This window comes from Typopeltis vanoorti, chromosome 11 (genome assembly GCF_054136105.1).
Source record: "Typopeltis vanoorti isolate ZY-2024b chromosome 11, IOZ_Tvanoo_1.0, whole genome shotgun sequence".
NCBI classification, from domain to species: domain Eukaryota; kingdom Metazoa; phylum Arthropoda; class Arachnida; order Uropygi; family Thelyphonidae; genus Typopeltis; species Typopeltis vanoorti.
In genome coordinates this window covers 15,917,632-15,941,093 of record NC_143559.1, presented here as the reverse complement: position 1 = coordinate 15,941,093, position 23,462 = coordinate 15,917,632, and the positions used below count along the sequence as shown (strand labels likewise).

General features: G+C 35.8%; 1 protein-coding gene across 7 annotated transcripts in view; it reads left to right on the top strand.

The window, feature by feature from the left end:
- LOC150101326 (tau-tubulin kinase homolog Asator-like) overlaps positions 1–23,462 on the top strand; it is a 324,567-nt gene that overhangs the window by 238,462 nt on the left and 62,643 nt on the right. For all 7 annotated transcript variants that reach the window (XM_090400432.1, XM_090400438.1, XM_090400431.1 and 4 more), the window contains 2 exons: positions 7,598–7,866; positions 18,368–18,710. In XM_090400432.1, coding sequence (XP_090256558.1) covers positions 7,598–7,866; positions 18,368–18,710 — 612 coding nt within the window. The remainder of the gene's footprint in view (positions 1–7,597; positions 7,867–18,367; positions 18,711–23,462) is intronic.

The window sequence follows — 23,462 nt, the reverse complement described above, 5'->3', positions numbered from 1 at the left end:
AGCTTCTGCAGCTGCCAAAAAACTTGGTGTACTTTTTCACACAAAAAGTACACCAAGTTTTTCACACACTTCTTCACAACTGCTAACTCTATACAAAGCCCAAATCCACCCAGACATGGAATATTGCTCCCATATTTGGGGTGGTGCAACAAAATCATCTCTAAAATTGCCTGATTCTATCTAGAAGAGAGCAGTCTGGCTAATGAATGATCCTACTCTCATAGATGTTTAGTTTCTGCCTTGTGCCTTTTCTACGATACTTTCATGAACTCTCTATTCCTCTATTGAATTGACCACTATTATTCCTCCACTCTCCTTCAAAATCATTAAAACAAGCCACTGCCAACCAACACCCTTTTACAGTCCATCTCGAAACTCATTGAACCAACTTGGCTGCCTTCTATTTCATTCCATCTATTTCTGTCCTTTGGAATGATTTCCCCCACTCTGCCTTCCCCAAAGATTACAACTCTCATCTGTTCAAGCAAAATGTGAACAGATTCCTCCTTCCTTCTATTCCTCTTGCCTACACACGGCACTAATGTATCATAGGTCCTGTGGCCTTTTGTGTGTGGATGAGATTAAAAAAAATTATATTATATATATGTGACATTTTTAATACCCCTATTTCAAATAAATAGAGGTGACTGACAATGTATGTTGACTCCTGAATGAATGTGTTGTTTATTTATTAATGATATATATTAGAACACAGAAAAATAAGTAAATAATTAATTTATTAACTTATTGCTGATATTTCGCTGATGTTATAACCAGCATCTTCAGAGCACAAAAACACAGTTTGTCACAATACGCGAGACTATAACAACATGGTGTAATCAACGAATTAGTTAAACAAAATTGTAGCAGCAACACAAAGACTAGAGTCCTGATTTTGGTGCCCTCTATCTGAAAAAAAAAATAAAAATAAAAAATTGCAGCTATCACATAAGACTAGAATCCTAAACAGAGAAAAAAACTGTGATGAACACTTTGATTATGCAAAACTGGTTAGTTTTAAGAACATTAATACCTTTTAGATCTTTAATTGATAATGACTAAAATTGAAGCTTAAAAGGAAGAACAGTCAGAGAAAAATTATTTAGAGTTCTTTTGATCTTGTTCTGTGGAAAACAAATCAGTAATAACAGATGGGGGGGGGAGCTTAAATTTAATGAAATGGCATTAGGATTTGCTAATAATTTTTTTGCAAGTCTCAATTCTCTAACCTCAGAATTTATTATGACACAGCCCATATTAAATAGTTTGTGGTTTAAAAATTAGCAGTGGAATTTTTTTTTTTTTTGTTTGTTTAAAAATATAATGCAATTATTATTATTAAACAAGTCTCCATGGAGTCGGAAGACTCATGGGAGATCCATTATTCAGACAATACTTATAACTCATTCACTGACGAAGCACTCATAACCACCTTCAGCATTCCATTCTACCCACTCACCACCTCCAAACAAAGTCTAGTCCTAACCACACTCTTATACAATTTCTATGGATGATCCCTTAATCTTTCCCTTCCTGCAATGTACTGAAAAAGTCTTCAGTTTCAATCCTATAAATCCCCTTTCTTACATTGTCTCCTCTTTTTGTCTACCAATTAGTTTTTGAAACACACAGACTGCCAGTCTATTCTCTTGGGGAACATTTCATAGACTTGCAACAATCTTTGTCACTTGCTTCTGGATCCTCTCCACCAATTCATCACCGTGGAATCTGGGTATCTAGAGCTGCCCACAGTAGTTTAGATGTGGCCTTATAGGGAAAATAACTTCCCTATCTTTGCTTGTTAGTGTGTTCTTCAACAACCATGTAATCTGATGTACTGCTTGCACTACCTTAGCAATTATGCCCTCTAAACTTCAACATCCTGTCCACAATCACCCTCAAGTCCCTTTGCATCAGTTTTGTGATTTCCTGAATATATCAAATTATATATTACTGCAGTTGTTTTTTTAAGATTTTGGTTCTTATTTTTGTAACTTTTAAATGTGGTTGTTAAGTGTCTCTCTCTCATACACATGCGTAACCACTGTATATTATTTAATGAATAAATTTACAACAGTTATTTTTAAAAAAAAGACCCAGTTGAAAGCAACAGACAGCAGTACTTAATCATCTTTATAATTTATTTTGAAAATTTTTCCACTTGGTTATACTATAAATTAAAGATGCCAAGAAATTATATTCTTCATTTAATCCTTTATCCAAGTGTAAACAAACAAAGTTTGCAGGTGAAGTAACTTCACAACTAGGCAACTCATATGTAGATGCTAATGACTTCACATCACTTGTCTTAGTATCCCATAATGCAAAGCACATATCCTTATGGACATGTATAATGCTATGCATTATGGGAAGGGTCACTACCTAGACTGCTTTTGACCTTTATTGAAGTCTCATCAGTGGGAACCAGACCCAGTTTGAGATCTCAAAAGTCGAAACCCGTCTATGTAGTGACCCTTCCTATAATGCACAGCATTATATATGTCCGTAAGGATATGTGCTTTGCATTATGGAATACTAAGGCAAGTGATGTGAAGTCATTAGCCTCTACGAGTTGCCCAGTTATTATTATAAAAAAAAAAAAAAATCAGCTAACGCCTTTTTATTCCCGTATATACGGGAGTAGGCGAGGCCATTTAGCCCTATCTAACTTTTGGAGACTGAGTGGGCAGTTCAATCTCCACTGGTACCCAATCAGAGACATATGGCCCAAGGCTATCACTAATTAAGCGGTACGCAGTGAAGAGAGACGGCTCAAATGTGCCGCCATCTCGTGGTCTCTAACCCTAACACAATATATTTAATGTCTGAAATAATGTGGGTTCTACGGTCGATTTTCTTGAGTTTACAGGACGAAAAACCCGAGTTTCCGGGAGGAAAAACCTGCTTGCCCGTGCCAGAGATCGACAAACTCGGGAACCGGTCGAAAAAAGGCTTAGAAAAATTTCCTCTAGTCGCCGACTAGACTCGAAACCAAGACTTCCTTCGTGCGGCCTAGCGCGGTGATGTGCAAACGCCACATCCACCGAGCTACACAGGCATCCTTATTATTATTATTATTATTATTGTTCCGGGAAACTCCAAGGAGTCGACAGACTCATCGAGGGAGGCCCTAACATCATGTCAAGAACAACTATTCAACATTCACACAGTATCTATCATACCTTGCCTTGAACTCATTCACGGTCGTAGCCCCCACAACAGACTCTGGAAGCTTATTCCACTCATTTACCACTCTCCAAGTAAAGAACCTAGCTCTAACACCCTTGTCAACCACGCTCTTGCCCAGCTTCCATGCATGGCCCCTAGTCCTCCCACCACCAGTCATATTTTCAAAAATATCTTCTAGATCAATCTTATAAAAACCCTTCAGTAATTTGAATGTCTCAATCATATCACCCCTCCTTCGCCTATCGTCCAATTTCTGCAACCCACAAATCTTCAACCTATTCTCATAAGGTTCATTCCACAGACCTGCTATCATCTTGGTCACTCGTCTCTGGACCCTCTCCACTTCCTCCCCATCACGAAGAAACCCTGGTGCCCATAGCAGGGCACAGAAGTCCAGATGGGGTCTTATCAAGGCTCGAGACAGAGGAACAACAACTTGTTCGTCTCTGCATGTTAAAGTATTTTTCAGAAGCCAAGTGATTTGGTGAGCTGTTTTAGTTACTTTTGCAATGTGCCCCCTAAACTTCAACTCCCTATCCACCAACACTCCCAAATCCCTGGCCTCATCAATCTCCTGGAGTATGGTTCCACCAATGCGATATACTGCTGCTATTCTTTTCACCCCAAAGTGCATAACCTTACACTTTGCCACATTAAATTGACATCCATTTTTCCTAGCCCAGTCCTCCAAACTATCCAAATCATCCTGTAAAATTTTGACATCCTGTGCACTCACAATTGCTCTACCCAACTTTGCATCATCAGCAAACAAGTGAACACTTCCTCTCAGATCCTTTCCAATATCATTGATGAACAAATTGAAAAGCAGTGGTCCAAGAACAGAGCCCTGTGGCACTCCACTAGTCACAAGATGTCTTTTAGACTCCACTCCTGAATAAACCACTCTTTGATATCTCTCCATCAACCACCCTCCTATCCATCTCACCAACCCTATATCTATACCCATCTGCTCTAGTTTACTGATTAGGGTTCCATGTGGTATCCTATCAAAGGCCTTGGCAAGGTCCAGTAGTATCACTGTAAACCCATTACCCGTATCCAGTTCAGCCGTCACTGTGTTATAAAACGTGAGCAAGTTACTGAGGCATGATCTACCCTTCACAAAACCATGTTGTCCCCCATACAATATCCCATTTTCATCTATCCCATCCTGTATTCTTTTCTTGACTAATTTCTCTAAGACCTTGACAATGATTCCTGATATGCTAATCGGTCGGTAATTTACAACAGCAGTCTTGGAACCACCTTTATGCAGTGGAACTATTTTCCCCTCTTTTCACCCGCTCGGAACTAACCCAGACCCGAGACTCAAATTAAACAAAATGGTCAAGGGTACTGACAATTCTTTAGCTGCTTCTCGTACAACAAGAGCTGGTATACCATCCAATCCCACAGATGTAATGACATTGAGGTTATGCAATAGACTACTCACCTCTACTTCATTAACCACAATTCCCGTATAATCTACTGGTTTATTCGTTTCTGCAATGTCACCACCTGGATGATATACTTTTGCAAAGTGCTCACTCAGTAACTCAACTATCTCAACTGATTCAGTTACCTCCCTACCATCGGCATTCTTTAAAATCACTCTGCCATGTACATTTTTCCTTTTACTTGCTACATATCTAAAAAACTGTTTAGGATTCTCTTTAGCCTGCATGGCCAATGTTCTTTCGTAATCCTTTTTTGCTTTTCTTACCACACTCGTCACCCTTCTGGCCTGCGCTTTATACCGTTCATGTGCCTGCCGGTCACCCTTCTCCTTAAATTCCCTCCATAGTTGTTTCTTTTTTTGCAGCTCAAGCTTAATGGTGTTATTCATCCATTTAACCCCTACTTGATTTATTATTCAGACTCTAGGTATACAGTCAGCCATTGCTTCATGCAAGCACTTCTTAACTACCTCCCATGCACTATCAACTTCTAGTCCTTGCAGTTGTACATGCCATGGCACTGAACCAATCAAACTCCTAAGCTTGTCATACTTTCCAGCCCGATAATTCCACATGTACCCTGTCTTAATTGAAAATTCTACACCTTTAGCCACCTCCCAAGTTAAGACCCTATGATCACTCTCACCGATTGGTGGCAATGTGGTCATATTTGTTACAGCCAAATCCTCAGATGTAATTACTAGGTCAAGCACTCTCTGACCCCTAGTATTTTCCATTACATGCTGTCTCAGATAGTTATCCCTTAATAACCGCATAAAATTCAGTTCCTTCCTCCCGTGTGTCCTCTCCTCACTCCAATCAATGCGACCATAGTTGAAATCTCCCATAATAATCACCCTCCTTCCACCCATTTCTTCTATTTGCTTGTGCATAATGTCACCACCATCTTTTCCATCACCTGGTCTATAGCAGCACCCAATTGTATATTTAGTTCTGCTAGCCACAATCTCACACCAAATGGCCTCAAATGTGCTCTTTTCTCTATCCTGCAATTCAACTTCTATTCTCCTTGGCTGGAGCTCATCAGCTATCATCAACAATACTCCTCCCCCCATTTTATTCTCTCTGTCATTCCTGAACACACTATACCCATCACATTCAATCCCACTAGTTATATCATCTACAGTCAGCCATGTTTCACTAATACCTATAACCTGTGGTCTGGATGTGCCAACCATGGCCAAAAACTCTTCCTTCTTGTTCCTAATACTCCTAGTATTAGTGTACATGAATTTAAGACCCCCATTAGCCTCAACTCTACCTTGATGCCTTATATTAACTATCCCACTCAGATTTGTTGTCCTTATTTGCTCTGGCATATTATATTCATTCTTACATTCAACTGCCTCCATAAGGACTGTATATCTACTCCCCCCCCCCCTAACAAATCTAGTTTCCCTGAATTTGCACATCCACTACATTCAGCAACACTTTCTCAAGTCTTCTTACACCGTAACCATTCAAATGCAAGCCATCCATCTTATATAGATCCTTTCGCCCATCAAACTCACTCCACACATCCACAAATTCCACACCACTCATCATACATAACCCACGCATAAAGTCATTCGCAATTATGGCCCTCCTTTTAAACATTTCACTGTCATACCGTGGCAAAAGACTAATCATTCTAACTCTCTCACTCTTTTCTTTTGCTACCTCAAACAATTCATTCAGGTCTTCTATCATTTCCATTTTATCTCCTTTCAAATCATTCGTACCTGCCACAACAATCATTTCTTTCACCCTTTCCTTTTGCTCTCTAATAGACTCAGTTATGTCCTTTATGGTCGCACCAGGTTGGTACGATTTTGTCAAATCCTCTACTAACACACCTCGTACTAACGAGTCTCCATACAGCACTATCGTTCATTTTGTTCATGTTCACATTCATACGTCTATTTTTCCTGTCATACCTTTTATTATTGGTTGGTTCATTCAGTCTACTTTTGTTCATGCACTCTAGCTGCTGTTTTGCTCTTTCTATCGCACTATTCAACAACGCAATCTCACTCAATGCATCTATCTCATCTTTTTTATTCTCTGAGAAACCATTTATACTATCATTCACACTCTCACAATTTTCATGTACAACCTTGCCGTTTCTTGTCATATCCCTATTTCCTTCATTCTGAAGGTTGACAAAAATATCACGCTCACGATCCGAAATACACTTCAATTCCTCATTCTCCCTACATTTTCTACACACATTCAATCCTTTATTATCATCTAACCACACTCCGACCGCACTCCGCAAAGCGTACATTTCACAGCTAATACACTGACTCATTTCTTTTATGCTACTGTTCTTTGATAACGATGGCGAACCATCATTACTGGCCGGCATTTTCCTTCGCACAGGTGCCATATTTATTTGCAACGTGTTTTGTCAAATTATACGTTATAACACACCGAAAACAGGCGCACTAAAATACGCAAGGCAAACAAAACATAACTACACAATATTAAGTAATTTGTATCGATAACTGAAAATGATACTTATCTTATCTGGAGCTTGCACGAACACTACACATTGCGAATTCATCTAGCGGCGACTTCCCGACATAGATTATGTTATAAAACACTTTAGTAACACTAACCACGCTAATAAAGCTCCAATAATATACCAAAATTACACACTTAAGTCCATTAAACTGAATCCAAAACATCAATAAATCAACAAAAAACACATCTCTCAGGAGCTCTCCGATAGCACACGTCCGTTCACCAGCTAGCCTCGACGCACAAACTTTGTGTGCTTACACTTGGATAAAGGATTAAACTAAGAATATAATTTTTTGGTATCTTTAATTTATTTTATTTTATAATTGATTACTATTCTTGAGGCATTGCTGAAGTTTTATACCATTTTTTGTTATTACCAATGAAGTAGAACTATAAATTTATTTTTTTTATATGCATATGTATAGGTTGGCTCCATGAAAGAAAAGTATGACCATCGACTGTTGCTGAAACACCTGCCATCAGATTTTCGGCAGTTTCTAGATCATATTACTACATTAGAATATTATGACAGACCTGATTATGACATGCTTGGAGGACTGTTTGAGAAATGCATGAAACGCCGTGGTGTAAAGGATAGTGATCCATTTGACTGGGAAAAGAACTACACTGACAATTCTGTTATCACAACAACTACTACCTCTCCAGCTGTTATATCTAAGCCTGCCTTACCAGGGTAAATATCAGAAATTTTAAAAGTATAGTGAATACTGTGTTGAAGATATATTATAAAATTCCAATTCAAAGATGTATTGGAATTTTTCTTTCCATCATAAACAAACTGGAAAGCATATAAATAAGAAATTGATATTGCTATAATTGTATAAATGATCTCCATAGAGACCATTGCTTGTGAAAATTATAATTTTCATAGTGACAGTGCATAGGAAATACCATTAAAAAATTTAACTTTTCCTGTATATTTTCTGCTTTATCCCATAATTATCATTCTAACAACATATTCAAGTCCATACATGGTGCAAAAGTACTATAGGTTTACAGAAAAACCTTTCACGGGTGGGAGCTACATAAAAATATATATAAAGCATATCTCAGATGCTCATTATTATTTATCTTCCTATTATTTTTCTTTAGTTGCTTTTACATCTAATGTAACAAATGATGTGGAGCATCAGAAAGCATTCGTTTACATCATAGCGCATAGAGATGAGGGTTTAATGTGTTAAAGTTAAAAATAAATGAACATTATTTTATTTTTTTATGGTAAAGTTCAGCTGTTTTAGTTAATTGTCATAAAAAAAAATGATCATCGGTCTGCTTAGTGGATTTTCATACTTTAATAAATATAGGAAGAAAAAGAAAATTAAAAATATGTTTATAAAAACTTAACATATTAATGGGGTATTTCTGGGTTGCTTGTTCAGATAGCATATTCACTGAAAATTTAATGGCTTATCAGCAGATGTAATATGAGCTTTTCTCTCTCATTCTTAGGCCTGTATTTCATTATTTAGTGAAATAAAGGCTTTAAGTATATCTAGTGATACCTGATAAAAATGAATGAAACTAAAGTGGTACAGAAATGATAGAGAATTAAAAGTGATTCTATATATTCAAATAATGATACAATAGATTCCTTTAATGTAAATTATGCAATGTTATTCATGTTCTATCATCTTCCTCATTAGGTTGGAAGAGTAGACCAGTAAATCTCTGAAACTGGTATTTATTGAAGAAATCATCTGGCATGCAATCTTTTCTTGAACCCATGTTTATTGGGAAATTAATGCAACCAATATAAAAAGTCACTTAAAAAATGCATGTGTAATTGCTAACTGTGACTTGTACAATAGTCATGGATGCTGCTACCAAAATACCTTCTTGGTGTTTTTGTAGTGATACTGTACTGACCTATCAGTAACTATCAGCGTATACTTTGCTCCTTCAACCGAAAAACATATAAATCTGTATATGTAATTAATACAATCATTCATGCAATTGATGACATCTTCATGAATGTCCACTCTGCCATTGCTGTTTATTATTCTTTCTGCTTGACAATGTACAGTTCTCACATCTGCAGCACCTGCATCAAAAAACCATGCAATCAGTAATGAATTTCAGTAGTGCACTCATTTTCATGTCTCAAAAATTTGATTACCCATACTGTTTTACGAGGTGCTTAAGAGTCAAAGCTGTATAACTGAGAGGAGACCTCCACATAGCCTTTAAAGGAATGCGGAGAACCGACCAGGGCTTCTGACCTAATGTCCAATCCTCACCTTCTCGTAGTGCACCCTGTTGGTTGGGTATCTACTTGGATACTGAACAAACGAGGATGGGCTGGCATTTTGGGATTTAGCCAACCAAATTGTATTCTTATTGGTTAAACCAAAATAAAAAATGATGGTACAACATGACAAAATTCCATGCCAGCTGGGGCGTCGCCCGGTTAAACAAGGCCCTCTTTGTTTTCATCACGGAACCAGGGCGAACAGCGAAATGTCAGCTACTGGAACAAATCTGAAAACACACCCCAATTCAACATCATCAGAGTTGAAGATCAGTACTATCACCATAAGAAGCCTGAATGGCAAAGAAATGGAGCTAGCTGAGGAATTAGATAAGTACCAGATCGACATAATAGGGTTGACTGAAACAAAAAAGACAAAAACTGGTGAGATCTTTCTGAGCAATAAATACAAAATATTATATTCAGACAATGACAATCAATTAAAAGAAGGAGTAGCCATAGTATTCAACACAAAATACGAGGCTAATCTTCTTGAATGGCAGTCAGTCTCAAGTAGAGTAATGTGGGCAAATATGAGAATTGGGAACTGGACAATGAGACTTATTTGTGCCTATGGTCCCACAGAAGGTTCTACTAAGGTAGAAGTGGAGGAATTTTTTGAGGCTTTAGAAAATGCAACTGACACAATGAAAAAGGAAAAGTTGGTCCTTGTTGGGGATCTAAATAGCAGAGTAGGAAATTGATTGTGAGACATACAAAAATATTTTGGGAAAATTTGGAGAAAAGAGCAAAGCTAATAATAATGGCAACTATTTGTTGGATTTGCTCAGGACATGCACTGGGTATTACTAACACCATGTTCCAACATAAAAATGTGCACAAATTCACATGGAGAGAAGAGTCAAGAATAAGAAAAGTCTCATTGACTATGTTATTGTTGATAGTGATGTTTTCTCCCTGTGCAGGACACCAGAGTGTACAGAGGATTTGAAATAGGAAGTGATCACTATTCAGTCCTGAGCAGGATAAAATTGAATTTCATATTGAAAAGAATAACATGTAAGAAAGTTTTAAAGCGAATGAAAGTTGAGCATCTCTCAGATGCGAACTGTAGACTAAAATAAACAAAGATTATTGAATAAAAAATGAAAGAGTTTGAAAACAGGAATCAAACCTTGGAGATACAGTGGCAAACTCTGAAGAAAACATTGATTGATTCTGCCAGAGAGGCATGTGGTGAGGTTGTCTGTAAGGATAAAAAAATCAGAACTCCCTGGTGAACACAGGAAGTTAAAGAGGCAGTGAAGGAAAAGAAGAAAGCTTACCAAAAGTTCTTGTCAAATAAGTCAGCTTGTACTCTTAGAGGATATAGACACAAATGCAAGAATGCTAAACACTGTGTAAAACTAGCTAAACAAAAGTCATGGGAGGACTTTGGCAAGAATATAGAAAACAAATATCAAGAAGGTGACAAAATATTCTGGAGGTTGTTGAAGAAGCTTAGGAATGGAGGAAAGAGTGCTGTAAAAGGAGTTAGAGATGATAAAGGTGACATGAAAACGGGAGAAAAAGATATCCTTGAAGTATGGAGTAATTACTTTGAAAAACTGCTAAATGCAACAAGCAGTGATGACAGCACAGTGGTAAAAAACACTGACCAGCATGCAGTCAGGAAAATATATCCATACTTGAAGTAGAAAAAGCCATCAAAGGCTTGAAATGTGGAAAGGCAGCAGGAGTAGATGATATTTGACCAGAAATGCTGAAGTACGTGGTATAAGAGGCTTACAGTGGCTGCACTGCATAGTTCAGAAAGCCTGGACAGAAGGACGAATTCCCGATGATTGGAGTAGAGCTCTCATAGTACCCATATATAAAAAGGGAAATAAAACTGAATGTGAGAATTACAGAGGTATTTCCCTACTGAGTGTTCCTGCAAGTATACTTGAGAAACGGTTGAGAAGAATTGTGGAAGAAAAGCTTGGTGAAGAACAAGATGGATTCAGGCCAAATAGAGGCTGTCAGGATCAGATCTTCACTTTACGACAAATAGTTGAGAAAGCATGGGAATATAACAGAGATCTGTATTTAAGTTTTGTCAATTTGCCAAGAGAGAAGCTATTCGATACACTACAGTTATATGGTGTCAATGGGGCATTATATCAAGCAATACTTAGTCTTTTGAGTTGTAAATCAGCAGTTAGAATTGAAGGAAGTACAGGAAGATGGTTTAATGTTATATCTGGTGTGAGACAAGGATGTACATTATCTCCTCTGTTATTCATTATCTGTATGGATTATATTATGAAATAAAGTGGTATTAAACATGATATCAAAATTGGAGATGTTAATGTCAGCTCTTTGCTTTATGCAGACGATGTTACACTTCTAAATAAATCCGCTACAAGTCTGCAAGATTCTCTGACTAACTTGAATAGCTGTTGCAATAGATATGGTATGAAGGTCAGCAATAAAAAGACAAAGACAATGAAAATATGCAGAATCACTGAAAATGTCAACTGTGTTGTGAATGGAGAACCTGTGGAACAAGTAAAACATTTCAGCTACTTAGGCGCGATTTTTAGTGAAGATGGTAAATTAAATATAGAAATAGACAACAGAATCAGCAAAGCTGGTATGGTGGGAAGTCAATTGAATAAATTCATATGGAATAAGAGAGAAATTAGTCGGAACACTAAATTAGCTGTATACAAGACAGTGTTCAAACCAGTTTTAACTTATCGATCTGAGAGCTGGGTCAGAAATAAAACACTTCACCAAAGACTAGAGACCGCAGATATGATTATAGGCCTTAACAGATGGCATCAATGGCAATATCATATTAAAAACGAGGATATTAGGAAAGAACTTGACATTGTCAGCATCCAGGAATGCGTTAGCAGAGCTAATCTCAGGTGGTATGGTCACTTGAGCAGAATGGGTGAGGGAAGATTAGCAAAACAAGTTGTTCTCTGCCTGGTTGGCAGGAAAACGACCCAGAGGAAGACCAAGATATAGGTGGATTGATACGGTACAAAGTTCCTTAGACGATAGAAATATAAGATCTGATAATGTTTGAGTCTTGACAAGTAACACACTGATTTGGAGGAAAATTGTGGATAGGAAGTTTGTAATGATGTAAATTTTTTTTCATGTAGTACTATCATATCCTGTACACACCTTGAGGTGTACAGGATATTGATGATGATACTGTTTTACATGCTTTGACAAATTGTAAAACACTTGTCCATTTTGTACAAGAGGGTATGAAATAAAAGTTTGATCTTACAGTACTTTATACAAAACTGTAGCAGAGATGGATGCTGGAACAAACAAGACAGGAATGTGAAAGCGACTCATTCTGTAAATGTGTGCATACAAGAATTGCTTTCTGAACTTCTCATGTATATCTTATATCAACAAGTATATGCTTTATCTTGTATAGAAGAATGGAGTTTTATGTTCAGTGTAACTTAAGACTTAGAAATAAATTCAAGAAGAATGTTTAGACATCCTCAAAAATCAAAATAGAAAGCATTAAATGTGTATGTCACATGTATGAATATATTAAAACCAACATGGTTTTCAATTAATACGAGTTTTGGATATTCCAGTCTGTCATATGTGTCAGAATCTTCCTTTCTTTTCTATTCTACATCAGAAATCTAGGTATCTTTAAATGTCTACTGTCTTTTAAAAAAGACAGTAGATAAAGTGGCCTTTTTTTTTTTTTAACCTCTTCACATTCAAATATTTTTAGTTCAAAACTCTGCAGACCTACTTAACACATTAATCATGTTATTCAGCAGTAATATTTGTTACAAGCAAAACAAACAAAAAGAACAGTAAATAAAAACTTCAGTTTTACATACTACCTATAATCCATTGGCAGGTTATTGTTTGTCAGTTTAATGTCACCCAAGTTTCGTTTATACTGTCACAGGAAAATAAATTAATAAATTGTCAATAATTTCAAAATCTGTTAATTAATAGTTTAACTGTCCTGTTAAGCCTCAGAAAAGCCATCCAAATTAATTCTGAAATGAATAAAGAATTTCTCTTATGATTCATACCAGACAGGCTCTTGTAATTACCCTATGTGGAGGCTTAAATTGGTGGATGGTTTGAGGACTGGAACTCTGTTTCCCAGTAATTCTGTGTAGATTTAAATGTCTACATTCACAACTTCCAAAGGCAATCCATTTTTCTCATGCACCACTCTGAGAAAAAAATCTTTCATTCTCTTCTTCAATGCATTCATTCTTAACGACCATGGAATCCCTCTAATCCTCTTCCCATCCTGTATGACTTTCAGAAATTTGAAAATTGCAATAATTTCACCTCTCTTGTTGGTGTCTGCATTCGACAAATTCTTGATCTGTCTACATAATCTGTATTCCACAATCCTGATATAATCTTGAACATTCTTTTTTATACATTCTCACTCTCTCTGCTCTATCAGCATCACTGTAAAATAAGGAAACCAGACATGTTTGCAGTAGTCCAGATGTGAGGTCATATCAGTTAATAAATTGTCAATAATTTCAAAATCTGTTAATTAATAGTTTAACTGTCCTGTTAAGCCTCAGAAAACCCATCCAAAGTAATTCTGAAATCAATAAAGAATTTCTCTTATGCCTTGTAAAGCGTCATTGACTCCTTTATCTTTAGATGTTAGGTTTGTTTCAGCATTGCAATTATCCCCTGAGTTGTATTTGCAATCTTTGCTATATGGTTCTTGACCTTCAACTTCTTATTTATTAAAACTCCAAGATCCCAGGTCTAATCAGCTTCTTCTAGCCTAATCCAAAGTGCAACCAGAGTGCATGACTTCATGTTTACTAACATTGAACTGATAGCCATTTTCACATGCCCACAATTTCAACCTACTCAAATCATTCTTCATTCAATGACCCTGCCTATCTTTGAATCATCAGCAACGAGCTATATGTCGCAGGTCAAATCCTTTCCAATATCATTAACATAACAATTGAATAAAAATGGACCAAGGACTGATCTCTTGGCATACCACTGATCACCTTAAATCTTGCAGACTCATGTCCTCTACATTACTTTTTGTAATCTGCCAATCAATCATCCTCTTATCCAAACTAGTAGTTCATGATCCAATCCCATATTCTCCAATTTATGTAACAATCTTCCAAGTTATATCATTTCAGAAGCCTTAGCAAAGTCCAAAATTATCATGGTGGATCCATTCCCCCTTGTCTGAATCAGTGGCAACATTATTATAAAATGTGAGCGAGTTGCTCAGACATGAGTAATTGTCATTCGTTACTGAAGTCTGAACAAGTTCACCTTGCAATTTCTTATTAAATAAGAGAAACCCTCTTATTACGAGATGAATCTGTTTCCCTACCACTCAGCACACTGAGTTTACAACCCATCCTTAATGGACATAATATACTGTCCTAGTCGCCTTGATTGTAATTCATTTACAAACCTCTTATTAATCATCTAATGCATTGGTGATGATTTTTCAAAAAAATGCTCTGTGCTAAGAAACAACAATGAAATTGCAAAGTTTTTTTTCTAAAAAAAAAAAAAAGGTTTTATAAACAAAATATTTCAGATATTTGGTTTGAGACATGGATAATAGCTTATATCCATCTTTATTTTATTTCATGATTTTATTATAATGTTCTGCTCTTTTTCACTGTATAAATAGATTACTGTATATGTCGGCATATAAGACGAGGCCTAAATTTTAGGCTATTTTTAGGTTTTAAGCTTATGTCAGTTGTATAAGACCCCCCCACCCCCAATTTCTTCTTTCTTGTATTAATGCAACATTGGGTGTTGTTGTTATATCCGTTATTTTTTTTTGCATGGCATAGATTTAGTATTTATGCAAATTACCCTAATTAAAAGTGATATTAGCCCCAATTTTAATTATTAATTTTGCATTTTTTTAAATTTTAGGATTATTAAAATTGTTATCGTTTAAAATCATGGAACCAGCAACAAAACGAACAAAGTATGAAGCTCAATTTAAAATAAGGGTTATTGAAATGGCAAAGCAAACTAATAACTGTGAAGCTGCAAGAAAGTTTGACTTAACTGAGAAGATGGTAAGAGAATGGAGGAAGAAAGAAGATATTTTTAAAAAATTGCCAAAGAAAAAATGTGCAGTGAGAATGGGGATCACCCGATGGCCGCAACTGGAAAATCAAATTGCCGAATGGATATTCGAACAAAGGCAGAATGGTTATCTTGTTACAAGAAATATGATTAGAGCATATGCACTAAAATGTCAAGATTGAATCTGGATGAAAGTATAGAATTTCAAGCTACTTCAGGATGGTGTAATCATTTTATGAACATACAAAATCTGGTAATATGACAGAAAATGAAAATTGCTCAAAAACTACCAGCAGATCTTGACCACAAACTTAGCAGTTTCCATAAATTTATTATTCAGTTGAGATAATAACATACATTTCTATTGTCAAATATTGGAAATATGGATGAAACTCCTATGAGCTTTGATATCATAAGCAATAAAACAGTGGAGTCTAAAGGTAATAAGAGTGTGCTAGTTCGAAGTACAGGTCAAAAAACAAGGTTTACGGTTGTGTTGTCATGTTTGGCTGATGGAACCAAGTTAAAACCAATGATCATCTTGAAACGTAAAACTAAACCTAAGATAAAATTTCCTTCCGGTGTTTTTGTTTTTGTACGTTTTCATGAAAAATAATGGATGGACAAAAATGGTGTGAAATTATGGATAAATAATATAATAAATTTAGTTTAATCCTTTATCCAAGTGTGAGCAAACAAAGTTTGCACCTAAAAGTATCTTCAGGACTGGGGTAAGGTGGTGAGACTCCTTGCAAAGGTGGAGGAAGCTACTATCACTCCTATCTCAGTATCTCCCATAATGCAAAATACATCTCCTTGTGGATATGTATAATGTTATGCAATAAGGGAAGGGCTACTACCCAGACTAGTTTTGACCTTTATTGAGGTCTCTTCAGTGGGAGCCAGGCCCAAGTGGAGATACCAGCCAGAAGCATTAGCAAGGTCATCTCTACCTGTAGGAGTTGCCAAATGGTGTGCCACCTTTTTAATAAATTATTTCTCTAAATCCAGAGTAATTTATTAAAAAGGTGGCACACCATTTAGCAACTCCTACAGGTAGAGATGACCTTGCTAATGCTTCTGGCTGGTATCTCCACTTGGGCCTGGCTCCCACTGAAGAGACCTCAATAAAGGTCGAAACTAGTCTGGGTAGTGGCCCTTCCCTTAATGCATAACATTATACATATCCGCAAGGAGATGTGTTTTGCATTATGGGAGATACTGAGATAGGAGTGATAGTAGCTTGCTCCACCTTTGCAAGGAGTCGCCCTGGTGTTGCACCACATTACCCCAGTCCTCAAGATACTTTCAGGCGCAAACTTTGTTTGCTCGCACTTGGATAAAGGATTAAACTAAATTTATTATATTCTAACCAAGTGAAAAAAAATATAAACTTTCAACATGGATAAATAATGTGTGGAACACGCGACCAGGGACAGTATAATGAAGAAACGCAGTTTATTAGTATGGGATATGTTTCGTAGTCATTTGACTGAGAATACTAAAAGTCTTCTAGAAAAAAATAACACAAAAATTGCTGTTATTATTATTATTATTACCCCAAGACCTCATGGAGTCAGACTCATCTGGGAGGTCCTTTTATCACACACATACACATCTCATCATACCGTGTTTTAAACACACTCAAACTCCTTGCAGATACCACACTCTCAGGCAAAGCATTCCAATCATTCACAACTCTGCACAAAAAAAAACCTGCCTCTCACTCCCCTACACGCACCCTCTTTATGCAGTTTCCAGGGATGACCTCTGGTTCTCCCCTGATCTCCCACTATTCTCTGTAGGACTTCTCCACCATTGATCCTATAACAACCCCTTACTAACTTGTAGTTCTCTATCATATCTACCCTCTTCCTCCTGTCCACCAGACTCTGCAAATTACTAGGTGGTTTAACTTCTATATTGCAACCACTATACATCTGCTGGAACAAACCATTTAAAGATCATATACGAGAAAAGTGGAATAATTGGATGTTGACTGATAAAAATTCATTTACAAACGATGGATCTATGCATGCTGCATCACTTGATATGTTGTGCAATTTTGTGATCAAAGCATGGAATAAAGTAAAAGAGACTGTAATAAAATCATTTAAAATGTGTGGTACTCTTATCTTATGGATGGTATGGAAGATGATCTGTTGTGGGACACTGAAGATGACGATGAAAACGAAATCAATTCACCAGATTCGAACTGGGATCCATATGACGATCATTTAAACAATGAATCTGAACTATTTTCAACAGATGATGAAGAAAATTAACATGAAAATTGAGGTTAATAATTATTATTTGTTTTTTAAGACTTACATCTATTGTAATATTTTAAATATTTTTATGTAACAAAAAAATTAATCTGATTTGTTTATAAACGCCACCTATTTTTTTATATAACAATGTATTGCAACTACCTAAATGTTTATCCAAGAAATTAAGCTTCCCTTTTTATACTCGCCGTATAAGACGACCCATGATTTCAGGGGGTTTTCTGTAGTATTTGAGTTGTCTTATACACTGACATATATGGTATTTATTATATTTGTATATTTTATTCTTTATTTTGTCCTCTTATAATTTATTTATATTAATATAGAATGTGTATATCCAGTCTTTTAATATGTTCTGCTTTTACCATTAATATATTACTTTTGATACATAAAATAAAAACTAAACAGATATTACGTTTAATGGATTTATGACTATTTCTGTACATTTATAATTATTATAGTATAGTTATCTGTAAGTTACTCTATATTCATGCTGTAATTAGGGAAGAAATAATCATCAATATGAGATATACTCTTAAGTATTTTTTTTTCCCTCTATAATTTCTCTGTAGTACTGTACCACCAGGCACTCATGGTACTGATAATATGCTAGATGACAATATTATGGCTAGCTATGAAGATCATGGTGAAAATCTGAAACCTGATGCAATTTGTGAACCAGGAAGAAGTAAGGATCCTTATTTAAAAGAAGACCATTATTTGCTAAACAAGACAGCAACTCATGTTCAGACAATTTGTACATCAGAAACCAATGGTAAAGTACTTCCAGATAATATGAAACATGTAGCTCCACTTCGACATCCCATATTTGAAAATAACAACAACAACAATAATAATAATAATAGCTTAATACGAGAAGAACAAGATATAGAAATGGAAGATCAGAAAGTTGAGGTAATAAGGATTAATGCTTTGAATATTTTCTTGCTGAAGAATTATAGCAATTATCTTTATTGATTATTAATTTTTTGTTGTTGTTGTTTTGTTGCTTTCGTTGACTGCATGAAAAGTGCTTCTGCTCTCCAACCAACAGATTGGAGAGCAGAGGCACTTCCACTATAGCACAGATGTGTGTGACTGTCTATAGGTGGTAGATAAATTTCATCACATAGTGTGAGATTTATATATCTATAAGTGATTTTGGCAAATTTAATGAAGCCGGTTTGCTGCTCTGTTGCATTTGCCTTCTAACTATAGTTGTGCATGGTGGGAGAGTAGGCAGACTCCTGTTGCACGAGAAGAACAAAGTGAGATAGAAAAGGGAAGAAATAATCATCAATGTGAGATATCTCTTAAGTATTTTACCCCTACATCTCAAATACACTAATAGCACTGGGGGGGAAAGAGTAAGAATAAAAGAAAGGGTAGGGACCAGTCTACAGATAACATAACAGATGTATATTATGTGAATTTAGACATGGTTCAGCATCAGATACCTTGGGTTTGCCACCCCTATGCTCACTAAAGTGAGCCCTTGAGGGGAGAGAGGGAGAGGTACAGAAATAGATCCATTTCAGGCAAATTATGGAGTCTACAACTGTGTTAGAAATAATTATTTTAATTTCCCAACATTTCGACCTTCATATTAAGGTTATCATCTGAAGTTATACACATATCTATACAGAGACCAGCTATATCACATTTCACACAGTATGCTAAGAGACAATGATTTGATCAACAGTTATTCTACTGGCCTGACCTCTGGTGAAAAAAAAATGAAATAAATAAAAATAAAACAGAATGAGCGAGGAAAGATTAGCAAAACAAGTGTTCTCTTCCAGGTTGGCAGGAAAAAGACCCAGAGGAAGACCAAGATGTAGGTGGATTGATACTGTTAAAAGTGCCTTAGAAGATAGAAATAGATCTGATAATATTGGAGTCTTGATAGGCAACAGATTGATTTGGAGGAAAATTGATAGGAAGTTAGTAAGGTTGTAAATTTTTCATGTAGTACTGTCATATCCTGTACATCCCATGAGGGTACATGGCAGGAATTTGATGATGAATAAAAATAAAATAGAATTAGCTTTGATGTAGTCATATTTTATTTATGACAACATCAGAACAATTTCATATAGACACTTTTGTTACAACAAAAGTGATGTCTTAATTTAACATGAGTTGTTATATTAGAGTTAAGATCCTGGATTATGTATAGTCCTATTTATAATTAACTCTTAGGCAGAAAAGTTATGTGCAGAAACAGGATGCACAATTCCTGCCTGAAAAAAAGGAACATAAACGACACATTAAATTTAATAACTATGGTAAAGCCAGCCTTTCTGATCATGCCCTGAATACTCTACATAGGTTTGACTAGAAAGGCACCTGCTGTTTACATCACACCAAAACTTGGTGTGAACATAAATATAAGGAGGCTTGTAAAATTTTTATCAACCACCCTAACTCGACAATAATTATGGTCCGAAAATACCAAGAATATGGAAGGCACATATGCTACCCAATAACCTTTCTGCCTAAGAGTTAATTATAAATAGGACTATAGTAAATTAGGACATCACTTTTGGTGTAATAAAACTATCTATACAAAATTGTTCTCTGATGTTGTCATAAATAGAATATAGCTTTGATCGTTTTATTTTATTTTTATTTATTTATTTTTTCACCAGAGGTCAGGGTAGTAGAATAACTGTTGATCAAATCATTGTCTCTTTGGCATACTGTGTGAAATATAATATAACTAGTCTCTGTATATGTGTGTGTATACTCCAGATGATGATTTTAATATGAAGGTCAAAACGTTTGGAAATTAAAATAATTATTTCTAACACAGTTGTAGACTCCATAATTTGCCTGAAATGAATGCTGATCACCATGTAACACTACAGAAAGGAGAAATAGATTCGGGTGGCAAAGATTTCACAAGGGATTCATCTGATGAATGAAAAAGAAGTGTGAGATTACTACTCCTCTCATGGAGACTTGGAAGTTTGTTTCTATAGCAGGTAGCAGATAGGTTATGTAACTCTGAGTCTGCCGATTATACTAATATACAACTTTACATGGGATTAACGAAAGAAAAAAAAAATTCTAGCAGGAATATTTAATTTTTTTTTATTAAATTATGATTTGTTTTCCTTTTGTGATAAAGTTAATCAATTTGTTATAAAATACTATCACTTTTTAGATTTTTATAATGGGTGAGAAAACACTGATAGCAAGATGAAAGCAATAAAATTTAGCTTAGACATGATGGATACTATTATCTCTACAATTGCCTGGAACATAATTGTTTCATGAAAAATATCCATTAAAAGGCCTATTATTAATGATAAGCTTTTAGACAGAGGTCATTTGTTTGTGGGGAGGAGGCATTAATAGGGCTGTTGAAAGTTGCTGAGGAAAAAACTAATAAAACAGTCAACCATAATAAAATGACAGCATCCACAGGATGTTATTGAGGCTAGTGTAAACTGCACTAAATGTCATTAAATTAGAAATGACATGAAATTTATAATTGATAGGTTTATTAAGTTAATAAAATTAAGTTATAAAGTTAATAAAACAGTAGGTTATGGAATAGTTCTTATATCTGTCAGTGTTCAGATTTTGAAATCCTTGGTTCCAGAAATTTTCCATAAATGTGTTATTCGTTATCATTAAATGATCGAATGCATTTCAAGATTACCAATTGAAATTTAAGGTGAAGTGTACCCATATTTAGAAATGCAACATTCTCTTGCTTAACTTAATGTTAAGATACTCTTAACTATGTGGGAAGAGAGAAAAAAAACCACTAGAATTTTATCTACGTTGTTGCACATAAAATAACTGAAAGAAATAGTGAAATAGTGAAATTGAGATTTTCTGATAGGTGAGAGATGTTTGGCAGTCATTTAAAAAAATTACTATCAATAATTTTTTTCTAGAACCACTTTTTTCCAGTCTATTTGTCAAGACTCCAGTATTATCCAGTCTTATATTTCAATCTTCTGAGGCATTTCACACAAAGTCCTTTTCTCACAGTCTTGGCATCCAATCTGTTAAAACTGATTTGAATAATATTGTCTTGTATCATTATCATCATCAATGCCCACGGTAGAGTAAGTATATTAACAAGTGGGGGATGAGGAGGTGGTGGTACCACTGTATAAGGTATTGGGCACATGGATTGTTGTGCTCAGATCTGGTGATATAATTTTCATGGATGTAGAAATACTGGAGAGAGACAAATAACATTTGCCATTTGTCTATCAGAATTCTGAAATGTTAGTTATTCGGTGTCCGATCGTCACCTTCTCGTGGTGCACCCTCGATACTGAACAAAGATGGGCTGGCAATTTGGTATTTAGCCAACCAAATTGTATTTTTATTGGCTTAAGACCACGGCAACTCATGAGTTGCCTTGGTCTTGCTAGACTTGCAACACTTGCAGGTGCAAACTTGACTTGTTTGTCTGTTTGCTTACTTGGGAAATGGAGTAAAACCAGGTTTAAAATAGCTTGGTATCTTTAACATTTATTATACCCAAGGTAAAATACTTTCTACATTTATATCTCCTCCTGAGATTTTTATTTAATAAGGTTAAAACACCTTATGGTAACTTGTTCTGTTGAGATACTTATAAGCTCTGTATTACTAAAATCTTGGTATTTCTAGCCTGGCTCCCACTAATGAGACCTCAGTAAAGGTCAAAACCGGTCTGGGTAGTGGCCCCTTGCCTTTAATACAAAGCATCATACATCTCCTCCAGGAGTTGTGCTTTGCATTAAGGGTAAATATTAAGATTAGTGATCAGAGCTTATTCTACTTTTACCATCAGTTGCCTTGGTCTTGCACTACGTGCAGGGTCAGCTAGACTTGCAGGTGCAAACTTGACTTGTCTGTTTGCTTACTTGGGAAATGGAGTAAAACCAGGTTTAAAATAGCTTGGTATCTTTAACATTCACAATGTAAAATGATGGTACAACACGGCAGAATTTCATGCCGGCTGGGACATTGCCTGGTTAAACAAGGTTAAATGCCTGCTGGATTTCTGTTCAGGACATGGATTCGTTATAACTAACACTAGGTTCCAACATAAAAATGTGCACAAAGGCCCCATTGTTTTCATCAGGAAACCGGGGTGAACAGCAAAAAGTCAGCTACTGGAACAAATCCCAGAACATGTCTGAACTCAATATTAACAGAGTTCAAGATTGTTAATGTCAACATAAAAAACATCAATGGAAAAGAAATGGAACTAGCAGAAGAATTGGACAAGTACCAGATTGACATAAAAAAAGCATGACTGAAACAAAAAAGACAAAAACAGGTGACAAACACAAAATGTTATATTCTGGCAATAATAATCAGGGAAAAGAGGGTGTAGCCGTAGTATTCAACACTAAATATGAAGATAATCTGTTGAATGACAGGCAATATCAAGTAGAGTGATGTGAACAAATATCAGAATGGGGAACTGGGCTGTGAAACTTATTTTTGCTTAAGGTTCTACAGAAGGTTTTACCAAGGAAGAAATGAAGGAAATTTTAGAGGCATTAGAGAAGATGGCTAGCTCAATGGAAAAGGAAAAGTTGGAGATATATACAACCCAATAGCACATGATTATCAGACAGAAATGTTTGGAGAAAATTTGGAAAAAAGTGCAAAGTTAATAAAGACAATAAATGCCTGCTGGATTTC